The sequence below is a fragment of the Heterodontus francisci genome, chromosome 24, assembly GCF_036365525.1.
Source record: "Heterodontus francisci isolate sHetFra1 chromosome 24, sHetFra1.hap1, whole genome shotgun sequence".
Taxonomy (NCBI): Eukaryota; Metazoa; Chordata; class Chondrichthyes; order Heterodontiformes; family Heterodontidae; genus Heterodontus; species Heterodontus francisci.
The window spans coordinates 76546201-76567586 of record NC_090394.1 but is presented as its reverse complement, the minus strand read 5'-3'; the positions used below and the strand labels follow the sequence as shown (position 1 = coordinate 76567586).

The window sequence follows — 21386 nt, the reverse complement described above, 5'->3', positions numbered from 1 at the left end:
CTGACATTCCAGTGCAGTACTGAGGGAGTGCTGCACTGTTGGAGGTGTCACCTTTCAAATGAGATGTGAAACTGAGGCCTCATCTGCTTCCTCTGGGGGATGTAAATGATCCCATGGCACTATTTAAAAGGAGGGGAATTATCTCTGGTGTCCAGGCCAATATTTGTCCCACAATTAACATCATTAAAACAGATTATCTGGTCATTTTTGCATTGCTGTTATTAGGAGCTTGCTGTTAGCAAATTGGCTGCTATGTTTCCCATATTACAACAGTGACTATACTTCCAATACAATTCACTGGCTGTATAGCACTTTGGACCTCCTGAGTTTGTGAAAGGTGCTACATAAATGCAAGTTCTTTCTTTCTAGGTGACCTACACAGATCCAAAACTGTAGAGGGTCCTGCTAGAACCCCTAGTTCACCGTGCTCAGAACATCTATCCTTCCAATCATCATTCATATAATTACCAAAACTTCCTTTCTAATAAGGAGATTCAGGGCCTGAAGCTTGTGTGGCAGTCTTTCATGTGGAACTTTATAAAAGGTCAAAAGGTCATCTGGAAATCCTGTCTCAGAAACCTGGAGCTGTGAAGTCAAATAGTTTCCCTGCAACATCAAGACTTTCTTATTTATTTGTTTTTTTGATGTGAGCAAGGCCACTTTTACATCCGCAACTGCCCTTAGAAAGTGGTAGGACTTCTCCTTGAACTGCTGCAGTCTGTGTGGTGATGATGGTCAGAAATATTAACCTCTTTTTTCTCTTTACAAATACTAATGTCGTTTTTGTTTTTGCCTGTGCAGGTGATTAGCATCTTCTCAAAAGATCTGAATGGTAAACTGTACCTGTCTGGGTCTGTAATTTGCAATTTGAAGTTGCACCAGAGCACCCAGGGTGATCCAAGCACGAACTGCCCTCTAATCATTATCAAGGAGCACTATCATTATCTCCACTTCGTGACGAGATCTAAATTGTGACAGGAACTTCATGGACACCGCTAGGCTATCCTAAGATAGATTCTTTTTAAACTAAATTCAAATGCAACAATACAAAGAAACAAACATTTACTGCAGTCATCAGTCTAGAGGGTAAGCTTCCCCTCTTTGGGTTACACAAATGACCTTGAGTTTGCAATAAAAATGTCCTGATCCCTTCAGGCAGTGTAACACACTCTCGGCCACTCTGTGATTTGGGTACCCTGAATATTCTTCACTGGAGATTACAACCATACATGTAGATGCCAGTGTGCTGGGCAAAAACTTGAACGCAGAAGACTGAATGAAATGCCACGTTCCTGCATATTTGATATCTTCTAAGGACCAAAAAATGTTGAACACATTCAAGGAATGCAAGCTGTGGTGACAATATCTAAACAATGCAAAGGGTTTGAATGATCAAAGGTTGAGTTTATTATCCAGTGCAGTGAAAATGCTCCATTTAAAGGTCCCTTGTCTGCCCTGTTCAGTCATGAAGCTGATTCACAGAACCGCCTGCAGCGGCGGCGACCAACACGGAGGCCGAGGAGAGGGGAAAGCTGGGACGACAGGCTCGCCGACACCCATTGCATCAAACATATAAAAGGCAGAAATCGCGCGAGCCGGTATTTATACTTCTAATATCAGGTTCAAAGTTTCGTACAGCTCAGTGGTAAATCAAAGAGCGAGTTTAAGTTAATTTGGTATGCGCGGCCCCCCCTATTTGCAGGGCGGCGGTGGTAGGTTCCCCAGGCGCGGTCACGTGCTTCTCCCCGCCCCGCCATTTTGTCGGTAGTTTGTATTTAGGGTCGGGCAGGAGCGTAGCTTCTCCGAGTTTGACTGGCGGCGCTACTGGGGAAGCGGCAGCGGGGGTCAGAGAGAGAGAACACACAAGGGGGGAAAAGAGATAAGCAAGGAAAAAAGACGACAAGCCGCCCGCTTTGTGTAAATCGCTAGTAGTTAGTGTTAGTCCCGCACCAGTAGCTGACAAGATGTCCACCCCCGAAGCTCCCGAATACTCGCCCTTCTTCGCGGTGATGGGCGCCTCAGCTGCCATGGTTTTCAGTGGTAAGTCTCGCGTCTACCGCTGGTGGGAGGGAAGAGGAGGCCGGCCGCTGCCGTCCGGCCTAATCGGCGTTAAAGCCCCCTTCAGCTGAGGGGACCTCACTCGGTGGCTTTTTATTTTTAATGTATATTTATATATAAAATGGCCGCGAGCGAGCCTGGGTGTTTATTTATATCTAATGTCTAGTCACCTCTGCCTGGGACGGGCTGCCGCCGCTGACGGTGTTTCTTCCGACGGTGGACCATCCTCCTGCCACCGCCGCCTGAGCCGCTTCGGTTCTTTCCGTCACCGACTGGGCGGCGTTCGGGTGTTTCCGGCCGCGGTATCCATTCGGGTGTTTCCGGTCGGCCGTCTCCGTGCTGCATCGCGGTTCTGAGTGGGGGTGGAGGAGAGGGTTCGGCAATTTCCGGACCGGGCAGTCCCGAGCCGATCATATGACTAGGGTGTGGGTACTTGCTTGGTATATACGTGGATTGCAATATTTTGTTTTGCTTTGTCTCCAGTATTGTGATAGTCTGCATTTTCAAAGATCAGTTTTATCTCAGCCATTTTAAAGGACAAAGGCACTGCTCCATGATCATTGCTTGATTTTGAATGTAATCACACTGATGTAACATTTTAAGGCTATACTAAATTAAAATGGATTCGGAACTTGCAGAATATCACCTTGAAATTAAAAATTTCTCCCTGAAACTCTACTTGTTGTGAGATATAACTTTATAGCTGCCCGAGCTAATTAGCTGTAATCTAGCTTTAATATAGGTGGGTTTGGTTTGCTGCAAGAATATAATTCATTAGTAAATTTTTTTTAAAGAAATCATTTTCTGTTCAGCTCTTTCACATCGAGATTTGTTTGCTGCAGTGGTGTGGCTTCGCAAGTGTAAATCCTCAACAGCAGAAACTTAAAACTGGTTTGCCCAGACACTAGGTTGCATTCAATCTTGACTCATTCGGTGAGCGAGTGCTATTATAATGCTGCTTGGCCTGCTGAGTTTTTCTGTTTTTAATGTCCAGTGGCTTGGTTCTTGGTATCATGGATAATCTGCTGTTTGATTTGCTTAAATCTTCCACTATGTTGCAATAATGTAACTTCCTTGAAATCCTAAGAAACTGGGCTGGGTTTGCATAGATTTGGCACATTCCTGACAATCTCGTGTTCAAGTGAGAACTAACAGAACTAGAAGGAAGGAAACTTTTTTTTGTGGTGGGTGGGGGGGGAGTGGGGAAGTTATTTTTGAATTAAAATAGTATAACCTGCCTTGAGCCTTTTAACAGTTTCACCTCATTTAGATATTTAGCCAATAGCTGTTGTATTGGAGGTGAACTGTGAATGACATACATGCCTATCTTTAACAACATTAAAAGCTGTTTAGGTGGCATACAGTGGTATTGCACTTGTCCTTTATCACTAGTTTATCGTCACTGTCTACATTAGTGAAATAGTCCTCATTGCTGTATAGGTCTACAATATGCATTTAGAAGCATTTTGATTGTAACCTCGTTTTACCTGTTTAGTTTGACTCTGGTCTAGTATGAGATTCTGAGCACTGATGTAGACTGCTTGGTGCTTTTTATAGTGGATTTGAAATCTTCAAAGTATTCAAAATGACTGGTAATTACCATCCAGAAAGTGAAAGTAACTAACTGGGTCTCTATCCATGCATCACTTAAACTCAACCTCACGAAGCCACAGCCTGAAGAATCCCAGGTTGACTCACTGGCATAGTGAATTATCGAGTCTCTCTTCTTCTTTCCCTGCACCACGTCTGTGCGCGCACGTATACACCCACAACAGTGGGGGGGGGCGGGGGAAAAGAAGGCTAGTCACCTCTAATGTGGGGGAAATGTGCCTGTGGGGGTGAATCACTGGAATTGGCATGATTTTGGTACAAGAATTGAGCCTGTGGCAAGGTAAGATCATGCTTATTTCCTGCTTACCACCAATCACTAGCAAAGAATCTATTCTGAGATAGGATAAACTGTCATTTAGAACAGTACAGGTTAATCAAAGATAGTCAGTGTGGATTTGTTAAGGGAAGATCTTGTTTGACCAACTTGATTGAATTTTTTGAAGAGCTAACAAGAAAGACAGTGCAATTTGACGTGGTCTACATAGATTTTAGCAAGGCTTTTGACAAGGTCCCACATGACAGACTTTTTTGAAAAAAAAGCCCATGGGATCCAAGGAAAACAAGGTGGATACAAAATTGGCTCAGTGGCAGAAAACAAAAGATAATTCGCAGCTGTTTGTGACTAGAGGGCTGTTTCCAGTGGCATTCCGCAGGGCTCAGTACTGGGTCTCCTGCTTTTTGTGGTATAAACGATTTGGCTGTAAATGTAGGGGGCATGATCAAGAAGTTTGCAGATGAGACAAAGATTGGTCGTGTGGCAGATAGCGAGGAGGTTGGCTGTAGGCTGCAAGAAAATATTGATGGTCTGGTCAGATGGGCAGAATAGTGGCAAATGGAATTCAACTTGGAGAAGTGTGAAGTGATGCATTTGGGGAGGTCAAACAAGGCAAAGGAATACACAATAAATGGGAAAATTACTGAAGTGTGGAGGGAGTGAGGGACCTTGGAGTGAATGTGCACAGATCCCTGAAGGTAGCAGGACAGGTCAATAAGGTGGTTAAGAAGGCAGAAGGCATATGGCATCATTTCCTTGCCTAACCAAGGTATAGAATACAAGAGCGGGGAGGTTATGCTGGAACTGTATAACTCATTGGTTGGGCCACAACGTGAGTACTGTGTACAGTTCTCGTCACCTCATTACAGAAAGGATGTAATTGCACTAGAGAGGGTACAGAGGAGATTTATGAGGATGTTGCCAGGACTGGAAAAATGCAGATATGAGGAAAGATTGGATAGACTGGGGTTGTTCTCCTTGGAACAGAGAATGTTGAGGGGAGATGTGATTGAAATGTACAACATTTTGAGGGTCCTGGATAGAATGTTGTCAAGGGCTTATTCACCTTAGCAAAGAGGTTAGGTGATGAGGGGCATAGATTTTAAAGTGATTGGTAGAAAGATTAGAGGGGAGATGAGGAAAAGCTTTTTCACCCAGAAGGTGGTGATGGTCTGGAACTGATGGCTGAAAGGGTACTTGAGGCAGAAACCCTCCACTCATTCAAAAGGAGTCTGGATATGCACCTCAAGTGCCATAAGCTGCAGGGCTACGGACCAAATGCTGGAAGGTGAGATTAGAATAGGTGGATCATTTTTTGGCTGGCACAGACACAGTGGGCCAAGTGGCCTCTTTCTGTGCCTTAAACTTTCTATGATTTCTATGATTCTATGAAGAATGTGTACTGTTCCGACAGTGAAATAGATTAAGCAGCCATCTTGCAACCTGTTTAGAATGGGCATATTGCATTTGATTTATTAGTACAGTACATCAATACAATCATATGAGTTAGGAGTAGGCCATTCGGCCTGTCGAGCCTGCTCTGCCATTCAGTAAGTTCATGGCTGATCTGTTTGTCTCTAATTCCACACTCCCATCTACCCTGACCATCTTTTTCCCTTGCCTAACAAGAATCTATCTACCTGCACCTTAAAAATATTCAATGACCCTGCCTCCTCCACCTTCTGAGGCAGAGAATTCCATAGTGTCTCAACCCTAAGAAAAAAATTCTCCTTGCCCGTCCTAAAAGGGCGACCCCCTAATTTTAAAGCTGTGCCCCCTTTGGGACTCGCCCACAAAAGGAAACATCCTTTCCACATCTTTCTTGTCAAGATCGTCCAGGATCTTGTATACTTCAATCAAGTCTCCCCTCGCTCTTAACTACAGTGAAAACAAGCCCAGTCTGTCCAACTTTTCCTCATAAGACAACATGCTCATTCCAGGTATCAATCTAGTAAACCTCCTCTGAACTGTCTCCAGTGCGTTCACATCATGCCAGCTACCAGTTAGTTCCAACATGTAACTTATTCCATACCTGGAACTAACATTTTTCAAATTGAGATCAAAGGTATGTACACTTGATCCAGTCTAAAAATAGCTCCTGTAGAAAAGGCGATTGTAAACAAAATACTGCAGATAGTGGCAAAAACAAAACCAGCATACACTAAACTCAAGTCAGGTAGCATTTCAGGAGAACAAATTAAATACTTTTACAGACTCTTCCTCAACTGTAGTCATGTCGGCTTGTGAAGCTGTTATGCTTGCAGGAGCATATACATAAAACAAGGCCTGAATAGTTTAGACCAGGTTTGTCCATTCTGAATACTACCTCCTTGTTTAATGTAACTTGAAATATTAACTATTGTCAACTTGGCCAAATTAAATGATTTGCCAGATGCTCATTTGCCAGACCACTTGAGTGCATGTTTCTGCATAACTCTTAACTTGTCCATTGATCTCTCCGGTCTTGTATTGGCAACTATCTAGCCTGATGGTTGTTTCCTGACCTTTGTGCAAGGAAAGGTATGGTGTCCCTTTTGACTTTGCAAGTTTATCTAAGAAACTGTGTACTGCTGCTTTAAATGCAGCTGAAGATTAAAAAAAAAACAACTAACAGGTTAATCTTGTCCTGAGCTGTTTTGGCAGGCATCTTCCAGTTATTTGCAAAACTCATCTTTACATCGTGACTTGCTGGAGCAGGTTGTTCCTTTTTTCAAATTCCACCTACAACAAATCAGCATGTTGTGCTGAAATATATTAATTGGGTAATCTCTTTTTAAGAATTGTCTCTGGTGTAACCCACACTGTACTGTCACTGTCTGGATTTTAAACTTGTTTACATGCAACTTATTCCTGCTCCCATATCTCTCTGCTTGAAGGTGAAATGGCCCTACTTGGGAGAAATGAACACCAGAATCTTTAGGAATGGAAACCGCAACTGGCTGAATAGCCCTGCCTGTTCTCATGGATCACTGTCTTTTTACCTTCTGCCTTGCCATGTCCCTCAATCCTTCCTCCAGGAAGATACCACTTTTTGGACCCTTTTATTCCATTTATTCCACTGACCTTCAACTTCCATTTATAGGAATATAGGAGTTGCAAGATAAAAACCAAAGGTCTAACTGGTTCACCTTGTAGAATCCTGGTCATTCCTTTAAAATTACTGAACCAGCTGGCTTTATACTGCAATCAATCAACTTTCAGGGTCACTTTCTGGTAATAGCTCAGATTTGTTAATTTCTGTTTCGTAACCATTACAATACCATGCCTCTGATATGGAGCCTTAACACAAGTCCCAGGACACATCCAAGGGTGAATGGATGGCAAACATTAATAGCAGAGTTGACAAAGCAGATAAAATAGTTGGATTTTTTAAAAATATGGGAGGGGTTGCCTGCACAGGCAGTTTGAAGGCAGGAGTGACTAAGCTCTACCAGTGGAGAAGCAAGAGAATGGATCATCCAGCAGACTGGAATGAAGACATAGCTGAGAGTTTGAAAACCACTTGGTTAACATGGAAACGTAATGTAAAGTTTAAAAGACTGAAATTCTCATTGTATTTGCATTGTCCATTATTTTTCCTGTCTGCACTGTAGTGTTTGCAATTTCTGTTGTGTAAGGGTGTTGAAGGATATGGGGCAAAGGCAAGCTTATTTTTAATTGTGTGGGATGTGGGTGTCACTGGTAAAGCCAGCATTTGTTGCCCATCCCTAATTGTCCTTGACAACTGAGTGGCTTGCTAAGCTATTTCAGAGGCCAGTTAATAGCCAACCACATTGCTGTGGGTCTGAAATCACATGTAGGCCAGACCAGGTAAGGACAGCATACTTCCTTCCCTAAAGGACATTAGTGAACCAGATGGGTTTTTACGACAATCATTAGTGTTAGTAATGGTGCCATGAAACCAGCTTTCAATTCCAGATTTTGTTAATTGAATTTAAATTCCATCAGCTGCTGTGGCATTAGCCTGGACATCTGGATTACTAGTTTGGTGACATTATCACTACGCCACTCATTGAGGTGCACGATCTAATTGAATGGTGAAACAGGCTTGAGGTTGAATGGCCCCCATTCCCATTTACAGCTTTGTTTGCACACATTTTTGATCTGATCATTTACCTCCAATTTATGACACTAAGTTATCTATTATCTTTTCAAAGCTTTTTGAAATAAACTATATTCCCCTGTCAGATGCAACTGTAAATTAATTTCATCTATCTCTGACTCATGTACATTTTCAAGTGTTCACCTGCAAGATCTGAGTTTCAAAAGCTTTCCTTGCTACTGATAGAAAATGGTCTCATGTATCTGGGTACTGAAGTTCCAAATGGAGAGTTTAGGTTGTCAGCTGCTGGTTTACAGTATCTGGGTTTGTGAGCACTTTAGTGAAAGGTGCATCTTTTTTAAGAGGTCACAAGTTGAGCTGGAATGTGGTTATTCAGGGGATTCCTGTGATATTGAATGGAGAGCAGGCTTGAAGGGCTAAATCAGCTGTCTTCCAGTTGCTATTCTGTTCTGAAACACACTAAACGTTCTAAACATCTTGATTTTTCCTTTTTTTAAAAAAAAACTGGTTTCAAATTGATTCTCAAGTTGTGAACTGACTAAATTTTAGCTGAAGCTTGTCTTGACCTGTCTATTTAAGGCCATATGCTATTCCTGAAAGTCATATCCTTTCATAGTCAATTCAGTTTCCTTCGAGGTAGTCAGATGTGAAATGTTTTGAACTGATTCCTGTCTCTAGTTTTCTCTGCTCTTTCCTGTGCATAATGACCAGGTGAGAGGTGTCTAGGGATCCTTTTTTTGCCTTCACCTGGTCTTACTGTAACAGGTTTTATGTTTTAAACACTGTTTTGAGCCCCCCCCCCCCCCTGCCCTTTGGAAAGCGGTGGACAACGATTCAACAATTATAAGGCAAAGAAATGAGCACAAAGGGGCTTCCTTGGGTTTAAAGAAAAGTGAAATTTATTAAAACTTAAACTCTAATTTGGTTAATGCCTACAGGTACATGCTGTGCCCCACGCGAGCATGCATATGTGATACACACATGCAAATCAAGACGAGCAGAAGAAAAATAGAGGCTTGAAGCAATATTAGAGTTTCTTGCATAAAAACAAGAAATGTTGGACCCACTCAGCAGGTCTGGCAGCATCTGTGAAAAGAGAAGCAGAGTTACTGACCTGAAACGTTAACTCTGCTTCTCTTTTCACAGATGCTGCCAGACCTGCTGAGTGGTTCCAGTATTTCTTGTTTTTATTTCAGATTTCCCGCATCCGCAGTATTTTGATTTTATTTGAGTTTCTTGCTGTGCTTTGAGCTCACTGTAGTCCTTTTGTAGGTCGTCTTGCTTTTTGTTGGGGCCCAGTATTCTTAAACCTTGTTCACTGTAGGAGACTTTTCTCTCTTGGGTTCGTGGGTCTTCAGTTCTGAGAAAGAGATCTTTTGCAGTCCAGGAACAAACTGCTTTCTCAATTCAAATTCTGTGACTGGTTCAAATTCAAAAAAACTCCAACAGTTAGTCATGTGACCAAACTGGTCTGACCACGTCTGTTTTATATATTTGGCCATCTCAGCAGTTAACCTAGAATGCTAACCTCTCTACCTTCAATGTCTGGTAATCCATTTAATCCACAATGGACTTTTGGAGCAGGGAGTGGTCCCTTTGTCTGTTCCAAGTACTGTCTGTTACTATGCAAATATCTTTCCAGTCAGGGGCTTGGCAACTCCTTGTAATAGGCTGCCTTTTCTTCCCAGCAGCAATTTTAAGTTTTAATGTTAATGTGGTGAAATAATGTGTGCCTCATTCTTGGCAGGTGGGGGGCCTGCATGACAATATATTCAACTGACCAGCTCATCAAATCTGGCAAAAGGTTACCCAAAGGCATGGACTGTGCTTGGCTTCAGTTGCTGGCTACCAAATATCTCATCAAAATGGTTCATGATATGCTGGTCCAGTGTGCAGTTGGGGTTTGTTAGTTTACTTGGCTGTGGATTACCAAACCAGAGGTTGTATTCAAATCTCTCCATGGCAGGTTAGCAAACTGAATTCAATGAATCTGCTCATTTAGAGATACAGCACTGAAACAGGCCCTTCGGCCCACCGAGTCTGTGCCGAACATCAACCACCCATTTATACTAATCCTACACTAATCCCATATTCCTACCAAACATCCCCACCTGTCCCTATATTTCCCTACCACCTACCTATACCAGTGACAATTTATAATGGCCAATTTACCTATCAACCTGCAAGTCTTTTGGCTTGTGGGAGGAAACCGGAGCACCCGGAGAAAACCCACGCAGACACGGAGAACTTGCAAACTCCACACAGGCAGTACCCGGAATCGAACCCGGGTCCCTGGAAATTTGTGGGCTGGTACCACTGGAGTGTCAATAAAAGCTGTTCAGTGTAAAGTCCAAACTGATTTACAGTCCTTCAGGAAAAGGATCTTGCTATTCTTGTCTGATCTGGTCCACAACTAACTCCAGTCCCATTCTGTGTTTGACTCTTAATCACCTGAAGTAGCCAAGCAAGCAATTCATTGCCAGAACAATTCCTTCAAGAAGGTGGCCCACCCCACCCACCAGCTCCAAGGCAACTAATCCACTGTCACTCACATAGCAAACTTTTTTTTTTCTCTCGAGCCTCTAATGTTTTTAGAGGGACATTGAATACTGTGCAAAAGTCTATTCATGTAATATGATTCTAAATCTGAATACAGGTTTCTTGTGCAACAGCTAAATGGGCCACAGACCAGGAGAGACCCAAATTTTAATCACCTGTGCTGATGTCAGTTTGATAGCAATGGGGGCTCTGCATCTATCCCCTCTACTGGATCAATGATTGGGGGTGACTGGAATTCTTGTACTTGATTACTACCAAGTAACCTTTATCCTCTTCGCTTTAGGAATTGTTGTGATGGGTCACCAATTGCTGCCATGAAGGGATGGTATCTGGGCATGTTCCCTCCAATTAATTTGGCTGCCCAGGTCTACTGGGGAGGGACATCCCAAGTTTATTGCCAGCTGTGGTATCAACATTGTTCTATATTGCAAGTGTTCTAATCAAAACTTTTATTTTTCCCATTCCCCATGTGTCAATTGGTAGCTGGCTAGTTGCCCACAAGATTTGAAGGAAGTCTGCTGTTGCTTCTGGTGGACTGGGGTTATTACAGGAAACTGGTTGTCCACCTTCCCTACTGTCTCCCCCACCCAACCCAGCAGGCTGCATTCATTCATACCAGTTTTACTCTTTTTTTTTTTTTTTCAAATTCAATTTATTTCTAAATGTGATGCTGATTTATGCAGCCTGTCATCTTGTTAGCACTGGGCTAAAATTTGCATATCTTTATATTGCATATTATGTAATCTTTGTAAATGTAATGCAATTGTGGTTTCTCGCATTGAAAGGCAGATGCTTTAGACATGGATGTGGTTATTCTAAAGTTACTGAACTATAGCACTCAGATCAATGTGATTAACCTATACTGTGACCACATGACACCATGGCCAAGGTAGTATCAGCTATGCTGCTGTTGGGAAGCAGTACTTGTGTTGAGGCTGCTTTTATTTTAGCCAGCTGCAATTCTGACAGTCCTGGCTACAGTTAAAAAAATTTAACATTTACAGAACAGAGGAGGCCATTCAGTCCAATGTCTGTGCCAACCAAGAAAGTTGTCCAGTCTAAACCCACTTTCCAGCTCCTGGTCCATTTCTCTCTGTTATGGCACCTCAAGTGCATATCGAAGAACCTTCCACTGCTATGTCCAGACTGGCCAAGAGTGTGGGAAAATGGCGCACTGACACGGAACACAAGTCCGAGTGTATCAGGCCTGTGTCCTCAGTACCTTGCTCTATGGCAGTGAGGCCTGGACAACGTATGTCAGCCAAGAGTGACGTCTCAATTCATTCCATCTTCGCTGCCTCCGGAGAATACTTGGCATCAGGTGGCAGGACTGTATCTCCAACACAGAAGTCCTCGAGGCGGCCAACATCCCCAGCTTATCCACACTACTGAGTCAGCGGCGCTTGAGATGGCTTGGCCATGTGAGCCGCATGGAAGATGGCAGGATCCCCAAAGACACATTGTACAGCGAGCTCTCCACTGGTATCAGACCCACCAGCTGTCCATGTCTCCGCTTTAAAGACATCTGCAAATGCGACATGAAATCCTGTGACATTGATCACAAGTCATGGGAGTCAGTTGCCAGCGTTCGCCAGAGCTGGCGGGCAGCCATAAAGACGGGGCTAAAGTGTGGCAAGTCGAAGAGACTTAGTAGTTGGCAGGAAAAAAGACAGAGGCGCAAGGGGAGAGCCAACTGTGTAACAGCCCCGACAAACAAATTTCCCTGCAGCACCTGTGGAAGAGCCTGTCAACTCTAGAATTGGCCTTTATAGCCACTCCAGGCGCTGCTTCACAAACCACTGACAACCTCCAGGCGCTTATCCATTGTCTCTCGAGATAAGGAGGCCAAAGAAGATGATATGGCACCTCAAGTGCATCTCTAAGAACCATTCTCTGCTATTGATTTTTCACTGGAACGGCAGAGGTGGAGGGACGACATGATGGAGGTTTACAACTTTGAGCGGCATGGACAGAGTGGATAGTCAGAAGCCTTTTCCCAGGGTGGAAGAGTCAGTTACTAGGGGACATGGGTTTAAGGTGAGGGGGGCAAAGTTTAGAGCAGATGTGCGAGGCAAGTTCTTTACACAGGCTGCTGAGTGCCTGGAACTTGCTGCCGGGGGAGGTGGTGGAAGCAGGTACGATAGCAACGTTTAAGAGGTATCTTGACAAATACACGAATAGGATGGGAATAGAGGGATACAGTCCCCGGAGGTGCAGAAGGTTTTAGTTTAGGCAGGCATCAAGATCGGCATAGGCTTGGAGGGCCGAATGGCCTGTTCCTATGCTGTACGGTTCTTTGAAGTATTGTTTAAATGTGATGAGGATTTCTGTCTCAACACCCTGGAGCGGCGCAGTGGTTAGCACTGCAGCCTCACCGCTCCAGCGACCCGGGTTCAATTTTGGGTGCTGCCTGTGTGGAGTTTGCAAGTTCTCCCTGTGTCTGCATGGGTTTCCTCCCAGGTGCTCTGGTTTCCTCCCACAAGCCAAAAGACCTGCAGGTTGATGGGTAAATTGGTCATTATAAATTGCCCCTAGTATTGGTAGGTGGTAGGGAAATATAGGGACAGGTGGGGATGTGGTAGGAATATGGGATTAGTGTAGGATTAGTATAAATGGGTGGTTGATGGTCGGCACAGACTCGGTGGGCCGAAGGGCCTGTTTCAGTGCTGTATCTCTAAACTAAACTAAACTCTTCAGGCAGTGAGTTCCAGACCCCCTCCACCCTCTCGTTGGCAAAAGTTACTCAACTCTCCTCTAATCCTTCTGCCGTTGCTTTTTAAATCTATCCTCCCTGTTTACTGAACCTGTCTAAGGGAAAAGGTCTGATCTTTTCTGTATAGGCACCTCAATTAAAATTTAAATACAGTTGATGTATCTTTTAGGGAGCCAAGTGAAGAATTCATACTTCCATGTTGTCTGCTGCCTCTGGATTCTTATCCAGAGTAAATTTTGGCAAGTTATTTAAGAACTTGTAGAAATGCAATACTTCTGGAATAAGTAGTCTTCAAAGGAAAGGGATTTGTCGTGGGGGTGTTGTGGGAATCTAGTCAGTGACCTCTATCAGAGGGTTTCTCATTTTGTGAAATAATGATGCAGCTACATTCTTGAGCTGCAGATAATGTAGACATAGGGTAATTTGGAGCCAGTGGCTTGCAGCATATATGTGAGCTGGTAAAATCAGACTCCTCCTATGTCAGCTGGCACTGCCATCTGTTGCCTTACTAGTCCTTATTGCAGAACTATTAGGGGTGAGCTGTAAATTGACTTAATTTACAGGGGCTGAGGATTTATCAAGCTGCTCTGCTTCCAATTCTCTACTGTTCTTTTGACTTTCCTAGCAGCTTATAGTGAACAGTTTGGTTTGTTCATTGCAGAGCTCCTAAATCAATGTGTACAACTAGGTGTCTAAATGAGTGTTGTGCAGTGCAAAGGATGCTAGTTCTTGGGAGTCTCTTCCATAAAGAGCATAATTGTTCTTTGGCTGATTGCAGGGTGCTGACTTTCTGATGTGTTCTTTTTTTTAGCTCTAGGAGCTGCTTATGGAACTGCTAAGAGTGGAACAGGAATTGCTGCCATGTCTGTCATGAGGCCTGAGCTAATCATGAAATCCATCATTCCTGTTGTGATGGCAGGTATCATTGCTATCTATGGACTAGTGGTGGCAGTACTAATTGCCAACTCACTCACAGAAAAGATAACATTATTCAAGTAAGTCACCTTAAACTGGGAATTTTTGCTTTATGGTTTGGTAGCTGTGTGTGAGGGATAGTAATACTTTTTTCTTTCAGTTCATCTATTTAACATTTTGTGCAGGAGAATTTCCCTTGAAGGAATTATCTGCTAATGTGTGATTTCTAGCTTGTATAACAGTCGGTGCCTAAGTATTTTCCAGAGAAAGTTATTTTATTGCATTGGACAAATCGATCCATTATCACAATTGATATTGAACTATTTGGGATGCTCCTAGTCCTCTTCTTGGGAACCTTTATCACTACATCAAAATTGAAACTGCTTAAGTTTTGTGTACTGAGTATCCTGTTGTATGCTGCTGCAGTAAATGGAAGAAAGGCAATCTCATAACCATTTTAATGTGGGTAATTATAGGCCAGTTAATGTAACACCAGTGGCAAGGAAAGTATTAAAAGATGAAATTGCTAAATACTTTTTACTATTCTCAACACTTTCCAAAGAAAATTCTTAACAGATCTCTGGTGGTAGATGTGGTGCATATGGACTTATAGCCTTTGACATTTAGGCTCTTGGGAGAAAATTGAAGGGTGTAGAAATGAGGGAAGGGTAGCAAGTCAGAATATAAATTGTGCTGAAAGCTGTTTCTTTGGCCAGAAACAGCATTGTTATGGGGCTGCTTCTGCTTGTGTATAGCAATGATTTGAATATAGGGCTAGAGGGAGTGGCATCAAATGTGATATTTAAAAAAAAATGTAAATCTGAGCAAGGGATATTGAGATACTGGAATGGCCAAGAAAGTGGCATATTGAATTTGGTGAAATACATTTTTGGTTTATAACTTGAAGTCTGGAGGAGAAGTGATTTGGAGAGGTTTCAGCATCTCAAGTTGTTGAGGTCACAATGAAATGCCAGATTTTATGGCAAGTGGTATAGAACATGTTGAGATTTAATGCTGAATCTTATGTAAAATCTTAGTCAGACCACAGTTGAAGCACTTAGTGTTTTGAGCTCCATGCAATGTGAAGGGTGGTGAGGCAATAGAATACATTGATTTCACAAGGGTGCTGCTTGAGGAGATAATGTTACGATGGAGGTGTTTGCTGTTGTCTATCTACTGTTCTCCATACCTTCATTTAAGATGAAGTGAGGCTTTTTAAATTGAGAGGAATGCGCTAGCAAAGTACATGATTAAAACAGACCAGGTCGACAATTAAATGGGTCATTCAAGAATGTGGGAATAGGGCATGCGATCCTAGCTGCTCTTGAGGATAAGTGCTAACCTGGCTATTATTGAACAACCTGCTTCTATCTTTACAGAATGAAAGAATAGTACATCACAAGAGGTTATTCAGCCTATCGAGGCAGTACTGAGATGCAGGGCTAAAATTTCAGTTTTAAATTTGTTTTTGCAGTGACACTAGCATTTCAAATACTAATGGAGAGATTCAATTGTCACTCATGTAACTTATGAAGGTGGTAATGGAACAATTGATTTTTTTCAAGATTTTTCTGGCATAAACTTGCAAGGTGTCTAAAACTGGCTATGAATGCAGTGCAGCATTCTACCCCTTATTCAGACTAGTTTGCTTTAGCTATAATTAACAAAGAATCAGGAGAGAGTCAGGTTGTCCTGTACTCCTGTCTGCACATCTAATTAGAAACAAAATTAGTGCCCTCAAACAGGTTTGGTACAAATGCAGTATAGAGCTTTAGGATCTAATGTATAAATTGCAGAAGTTGTATAACCATCTATGTAGGAAATGTCCAGCAAAAGGTTAAAAGTGGACAGAGCAGATATAGCTTTTTAGAATGTTTTGAAAACAAATATTTCAATGATTATGGTAAAAGCATCTTGAATTGGTGTGTGTTCTAGCATTATTGGGATGAGTAAAAATTAGTTCCCTCATGAAGTGCCAAATGCAGAAGAAAGTTCGTAGGTGGGTTTGTGGCTTTTTTTGGATGGGAGCATGATTGTCATTGGTAGATTTCTTTTTGAGCATAGTAGCCATGTGAGTTTGAATGCAGTGTGCCAAGTATGAAAGAATAAATTCAAAACCCTAATTTACCATTGGGGAAAATGATTCCATTTGACAAGAATTCTCAAAAGGAGACTGAGCCGTCACTTTACACTAAACTAAAAGATAATTTACGAGGTGTTGGGTGAGTTGGTGCTGGTTAGCTATGTAATGAGTCTCTGCCTTAAAATACTTTGCAAAGACAATGTTATCCACTTATAGATGAGATTGTGTTGCTATGAAGTGTAAATTAAACTAAACAGTTTAAAGAGTTTTGTCACTGTCATCTGAAATGTTGTGCAATGCAGTTTCTCATGTATGCAGATTTGCAGACTAGAATCAGTCATGCATCAAGAGACAGGCCCTTCAGTCCATGTCTGTGCCAGCCATCAAGCACCTATCTATTCTAATCCCATTTTCCAGCACTTGGCCCATAGCCTTGTATGCTATGGCTTTTCAAGTGCTCATCCAAATAGTTAAATGTTGAGGGTTCCTGCCTCTACCACCACTTCAGGCAGTGCTTTCCAGATTCCAACCACCCTCTGGGTGAAAAAATGTTTCCTAAAATCCCCTCTAAACCTCCTGTCCCTTGCCTTAAATAAAGATTTAAATACTAGAAACCTTGATTCAATTAGACAACATTGCTTTATGAAGTTTTGACTTGTAAAATTGGTGTGGGTATGCTGGATCTTTATACCAACTGAGGCAGCAGCTGAATTTAAATTGAGATTTTTTTCTAGTATGGTGTAAGTTATTGCACAAGAATATATTTTTTTTTTTAGATTAGATTAGAGATACAGCACTGAAACAGGCCCTTCGGCCCACCGAGTCTGTGCCGAACATCAACCACCCATTTATACTAATCCTACACTAGTCCCATATTACTACCATAACACCCCCACCTGTTCCTATATTTCCCTACCACCTACCTATACTAGTGACAATTTATAATGGCCAATTTACCTATCAACCTGCAAGTTTTTTGGCTTGTGGGAGGAAACCGGAGCACCCGGAGAAAACCCACGCAGACACAGGGAGAACTTGCAAACTCCACACAGGCAGTACCCGGAATCGAACCCGGGTCCTTGGAGCTGCGAGGCTGCGGTGCTAACCACTGCGCCACTGTGCCGCCCTGGTTGAATTGTTTTTTTATCTGCTGTGCTCAATCCTGATTTAGTTCCCAACCTCCCGCATAGATATTAAAATTATACTGTAGACTGGAATAAAGTTAGCTCTTTAATTTTGCTGTTCCAAAGTAGTGTGCAAATTGGGGGAGGGGGGGAGGTGCTCCTATCAGTGAGCATTGCAGAAAGGCAGGGATTTCTGTACCTGAAAATGTTGCCTTCTGGATGTCTGAGGTAGTGTACAACAGCTGCCTTTAAACTGGCCAGTGGCTAAATCACCCACTATTGTGGTTTCAAATTTGATCCAAGTTATTTAGTGTTGAATAGTTTTTAAAAAATTGTCACCTGTTGAGCTTTTGATTTGTACAAACCTGTTTGTACTGAATCTTCTGAAAATACTTCCACCTGGTTTCAAATCTAATCATGTCTCATTTTTTTGAAATGACTAGATTTGATTGAACTATTTCTCCTTGCAAAAGCTGAAGTACATCTAACTTCAAATTGTCTGTGGCTTTAACTTCAGTGCTGGTTAACATTGGAGCAGAAAAGGTTTTCATAATTTTACCATTGTTCAAGGCAAAAGCCGTCCCTTTTTTCAGTTATGTGGATAGATTGAACTTGTGGCTCTTTTCCTTGAAGAGAGGGTTGAGTGGAGATTAGATTGAGGTATTCAAAATCATGAGGGGTCTGGACAGTGTAGATAGGGAGAGACTATGTTCCCGTTGGCAGAAAAGTCGAGAACTAGACATTGAAGGTGATTGGCAAAAGAACCAAAGGTGACATGAACAACTTTTATGCAGTATCTGGTTAGGATCTGAAATACACTGCCTGAGTGTAGAGGAGGCAGATCCAATTAAGGCTTTCAAGAGTACTGGATAATTATCTGAAGAGGAAAAAATGTGCAGGGCTACAGGGAAAAGGTGGGGGTTGGACTAGCTGAGTTGCACTTGTCTATGCCAGGTCTCTACATGATTGGACAGAATGGCTGCTTGTAACAATTCTGATTCTATGATTTAATCTCCTGCCTTCTAACTGGTCTCAAACCTTCTCTTTTTCTCCACTGCCCATCCCCACCTCCTTGTTTAAAACCTATTCTATCTCTAACTTTTTCCATTATGACCAGGTAATTGACTGAAACATTAACTGTTTATCACAACAGATGTTGCCTGACCTCCAGTACTATTATTTCAGATTTCCAGCATCAATTTCCAACAGGGCGGCGCAGTGGTTAGCACCGCAGTGCCTCAGCTCCAGGGACCCAGGTTTGATTCTGGGTACTGCCTGTGCGGAGTTTGCAAGTTCTCCCTGTGACCGTGTGGGTTTTCGCCGGGTGCTCCGGTTTCCTCCCACAGCCAGAGACTTGCAGATTGATAGGTAAATTGGCCATTGTAAATTGCCCCTAGTGTAGGTAGGTGGTAGGGAATATGGGATTACTGTAGGGTTAGTATAAATGGGTGGTTGTTGGTCGGCACAGACTCGGTGGGCCGAAGGGCCTGTTTCAGTGCTGTATCTCTAAATATTTTGCTTTTGTACAGTATCTGCTGTGGTGCAACTACATGTATTTTGGCCTCAGTTCAGTTTAAGGAAGACTTGAACTAGACAGACAAGTGTTGATTGGGTAGCAAATCCTTGCACTAGCTACTTCCTCCATACTGTCAGATCATCTCTGCATAATTGAAGTGGAAGCAGGAATATTTGTACAGGTGCTGAGGCATAAATACCGGCAGACATCACTCTTCATTCATCAACATAAGCTAAAGATATTGACCCTTGCCTCTAACTGACAACCAAGCTCTTCAGTGGAGTTTAAAGTTTGATTATCTTGGTGGAATTGTGATCTGAATGGCCTAGCTGTATCTGTGTGTTTCTTTAAATTCTGGGCTACATTCCAAATAGTTCTCTTGCCCATTATGGGTTCCATTTAAACCCAAGATCTTCTGTTGGTCTGTTTTGCTAAGTATCTGCCCTCTACCATGTTCTTGCCTGTTTCCCTGTCCCCAGCAGAAACCAGCAGGGTGATTGCAGTAAATATCTCTGCACAAGACCCTTTGCGCTGGAATTCCCTTGGCCATTTTGGTGCCTATGGATAATGTTTAACCTGCAGATTGGTGTTTCAGTAACTGATCCATGTGGTTTGTATTCTAATATTTACCCAGTACATTATTAACCCACTGGCTTTGCATATCTCAAGTTCCCACACTTCAGGTATGATCTTCATTCTCTGAATGTAGAAATGAGCAAAGTTCTGTTTCTGACTAACTGCAATTGTAGTTAAATATTTTTACTGTCTGATCTACAAACCAGACAGCTCCCAAAGTTTTGACAAGGGTGGGGTGGTGGGGGGGAAATGATCAGTTGTAAATCTTGAGGGAAGTATTCTGTAGATTAGACAGTTATTTGTGAAGATTGGGGGATTTTGATATGAAAGCAGTTATTTCTTGTGAAAATAATTCTTGTTGCCATGTTACTTGAACAGCTGGATGTTTACCCACAACTGAAGCAGCATAATATGAACTGCAGTGTTCGCTTGGGGTGTTTATGGATGCTGACCTTTCTCAGCATAAATATAAAACTTGAATATAACTACTTTTTATGTTCATGTTACAGGAGCTTCCTTCAGCTGGGTGCTGGTTTGAGCGTGGGTCTGAGTGGTCTTGCTGCTGGCTTTGCTATTGGCATAGTAGGTGATGCTGGTGTACGAGGAACTGCACAGCAGCCAAGGTTATTTGTTGGGATGATCCTGATCCTCATTTTTGCTGAAGTGTTGGGTCTTTATGGCCTGATTGTCGCTCTGATCCTTTCCACGAAATAAATCCTGCAGATACAGCATTTAGCTCTCATTCTAATGGTCTTAACTCCAGAATGTGTACAGTTGTATCACTTTGGTAGTCAATCTCTTGTAAATGCGCAATGTATGTTAGTGATTGTCTGTCCTGTGTATTTAGATATTGAATTGTATTGGTTTTAAGAGCCGGGTTCAGTGGCTCCTAAACACGTGCAATTTCCAAACCATATTATTGTTGAGGAGCACTCGGATTCAATTAGAATTGTAGTGTTTTCATTTCTTCCACTGGATTTTATTTATAAAAGATTTAAAATGTGCATACATTGTTATGATGGAGCAAGATTTCTGGAGTCCCCATGATATAGTAGATTATTGCACTGTCAGTAAATTGTATTTGCTCAGATCTCCCTGGATGTAATAATTGGTTAAAGATTGGATCTGATCATAGTCCTACTTTTGTGTACTGGTATTGGAGTGAGTTCTACTTGTGTTTTTAACATTCTGAGGCACATGTAAATGTTTCCAGTAGTAAGATGTATGCCTACTCATAAAAGCTGTGCACCCAGTGTTGGGTTTCACATTTCTGATGTTTCCAAATAAAAATTTCCTCAACGAAGTTGAAGTTGCCTGCCCTTTTTGTCTAAACTTTCCTATGCATTCTTTTGATTGGTCAAGTCCTTGAGTTCTAGGTCCTTGGTACAAATTATTGTGCCTGTCTTGGTGTCTATAATTTCTGATTTAACTGACGCACTCACTACTTTTGAAGCTATGATTCATTTCCTGGCTTACAGAAGTCCTGAACATTTTGACATGGGGTCTAAGATCATGGGATTAATGCTGAAATACTCTTGACATGAAAATAAGTGATGTGGGTTGGGTCAAATGCTTCACCCTGACCAGTCAGATCTAGTATGATTTGAGATGAGCTGCTCAAATGTCAGATCCATTAAGATGAGTTTTGCAAAAGTTAAATAAAAGGAATATTTAAAATATTGCAATTTGGGGTTTTAGAAGTAATGAAATATTGAGGGAACCTATCTAGCAGCAACAAGCAGTAATGGCAAAAATCTAAAGCTATTACCTTGGTAATTTGCTAATCATTAAAATTCAGTGATTTATTTTGTCCTGAATAGTTTTGCTGATTGCTGAGCTCCTTTCTGACTTTCCACTTTTTTTTGTATAAAACAACTAGGAATGGGCAAAAAAT

General features: G+C 42.1%; 1 protein-coding gene across 1 annotated transcript; it reads left to right on the top strand.

Moving 5' to 3' along the window:
* Positions 1-1751: 1751 nt before the first annotated feature.
* atp6v0cb (ATPase H+ transporting V0 subunit cb) lies at positions 1752-20795 on the top strand. The gene is made up of 3 exons (XM_068056670.1): positions 1752-2040; positions 14090-14273; positions 20002-20795. Exons 1-3 carry the CDS (start codon positions 1965-1967, stop codon positions 20204-20206), a joined length of 465 nt encoding a protein of 154 aa, XP_067912771.1. The 5' UTR covers positions 1752-1964; the 3' UTR covers positions 20207-20795.
* Positions 20796-21386: the final 591 nt, after the last annotated feature.

Bases quoted from the DNA above. Each gene is read 5' to 3' on its own strand.
- atp6v0cb (XM_068056670.1), top strand. From the start codon at position 1,965: ATGTCCACCCCCGAAGCTCCCGAATACTCGCCCTTCTTCGCGGTGATG. The intron at 2,041-14,089 runs GTAAGTCTCGCG...TCTTTTTTTTAG, and splicing joins AGCTGCCATGGTTTTCAGTG to CTCTAGGAGCTGCTTATGGA. The intron at 14,274-20,001 runs GTAAGTCACCTT...TTCATGTTACAG, and splicing joins GAAAAGATAACATTATTCAA to GAGCTTCCTTCAGCTGGGTG.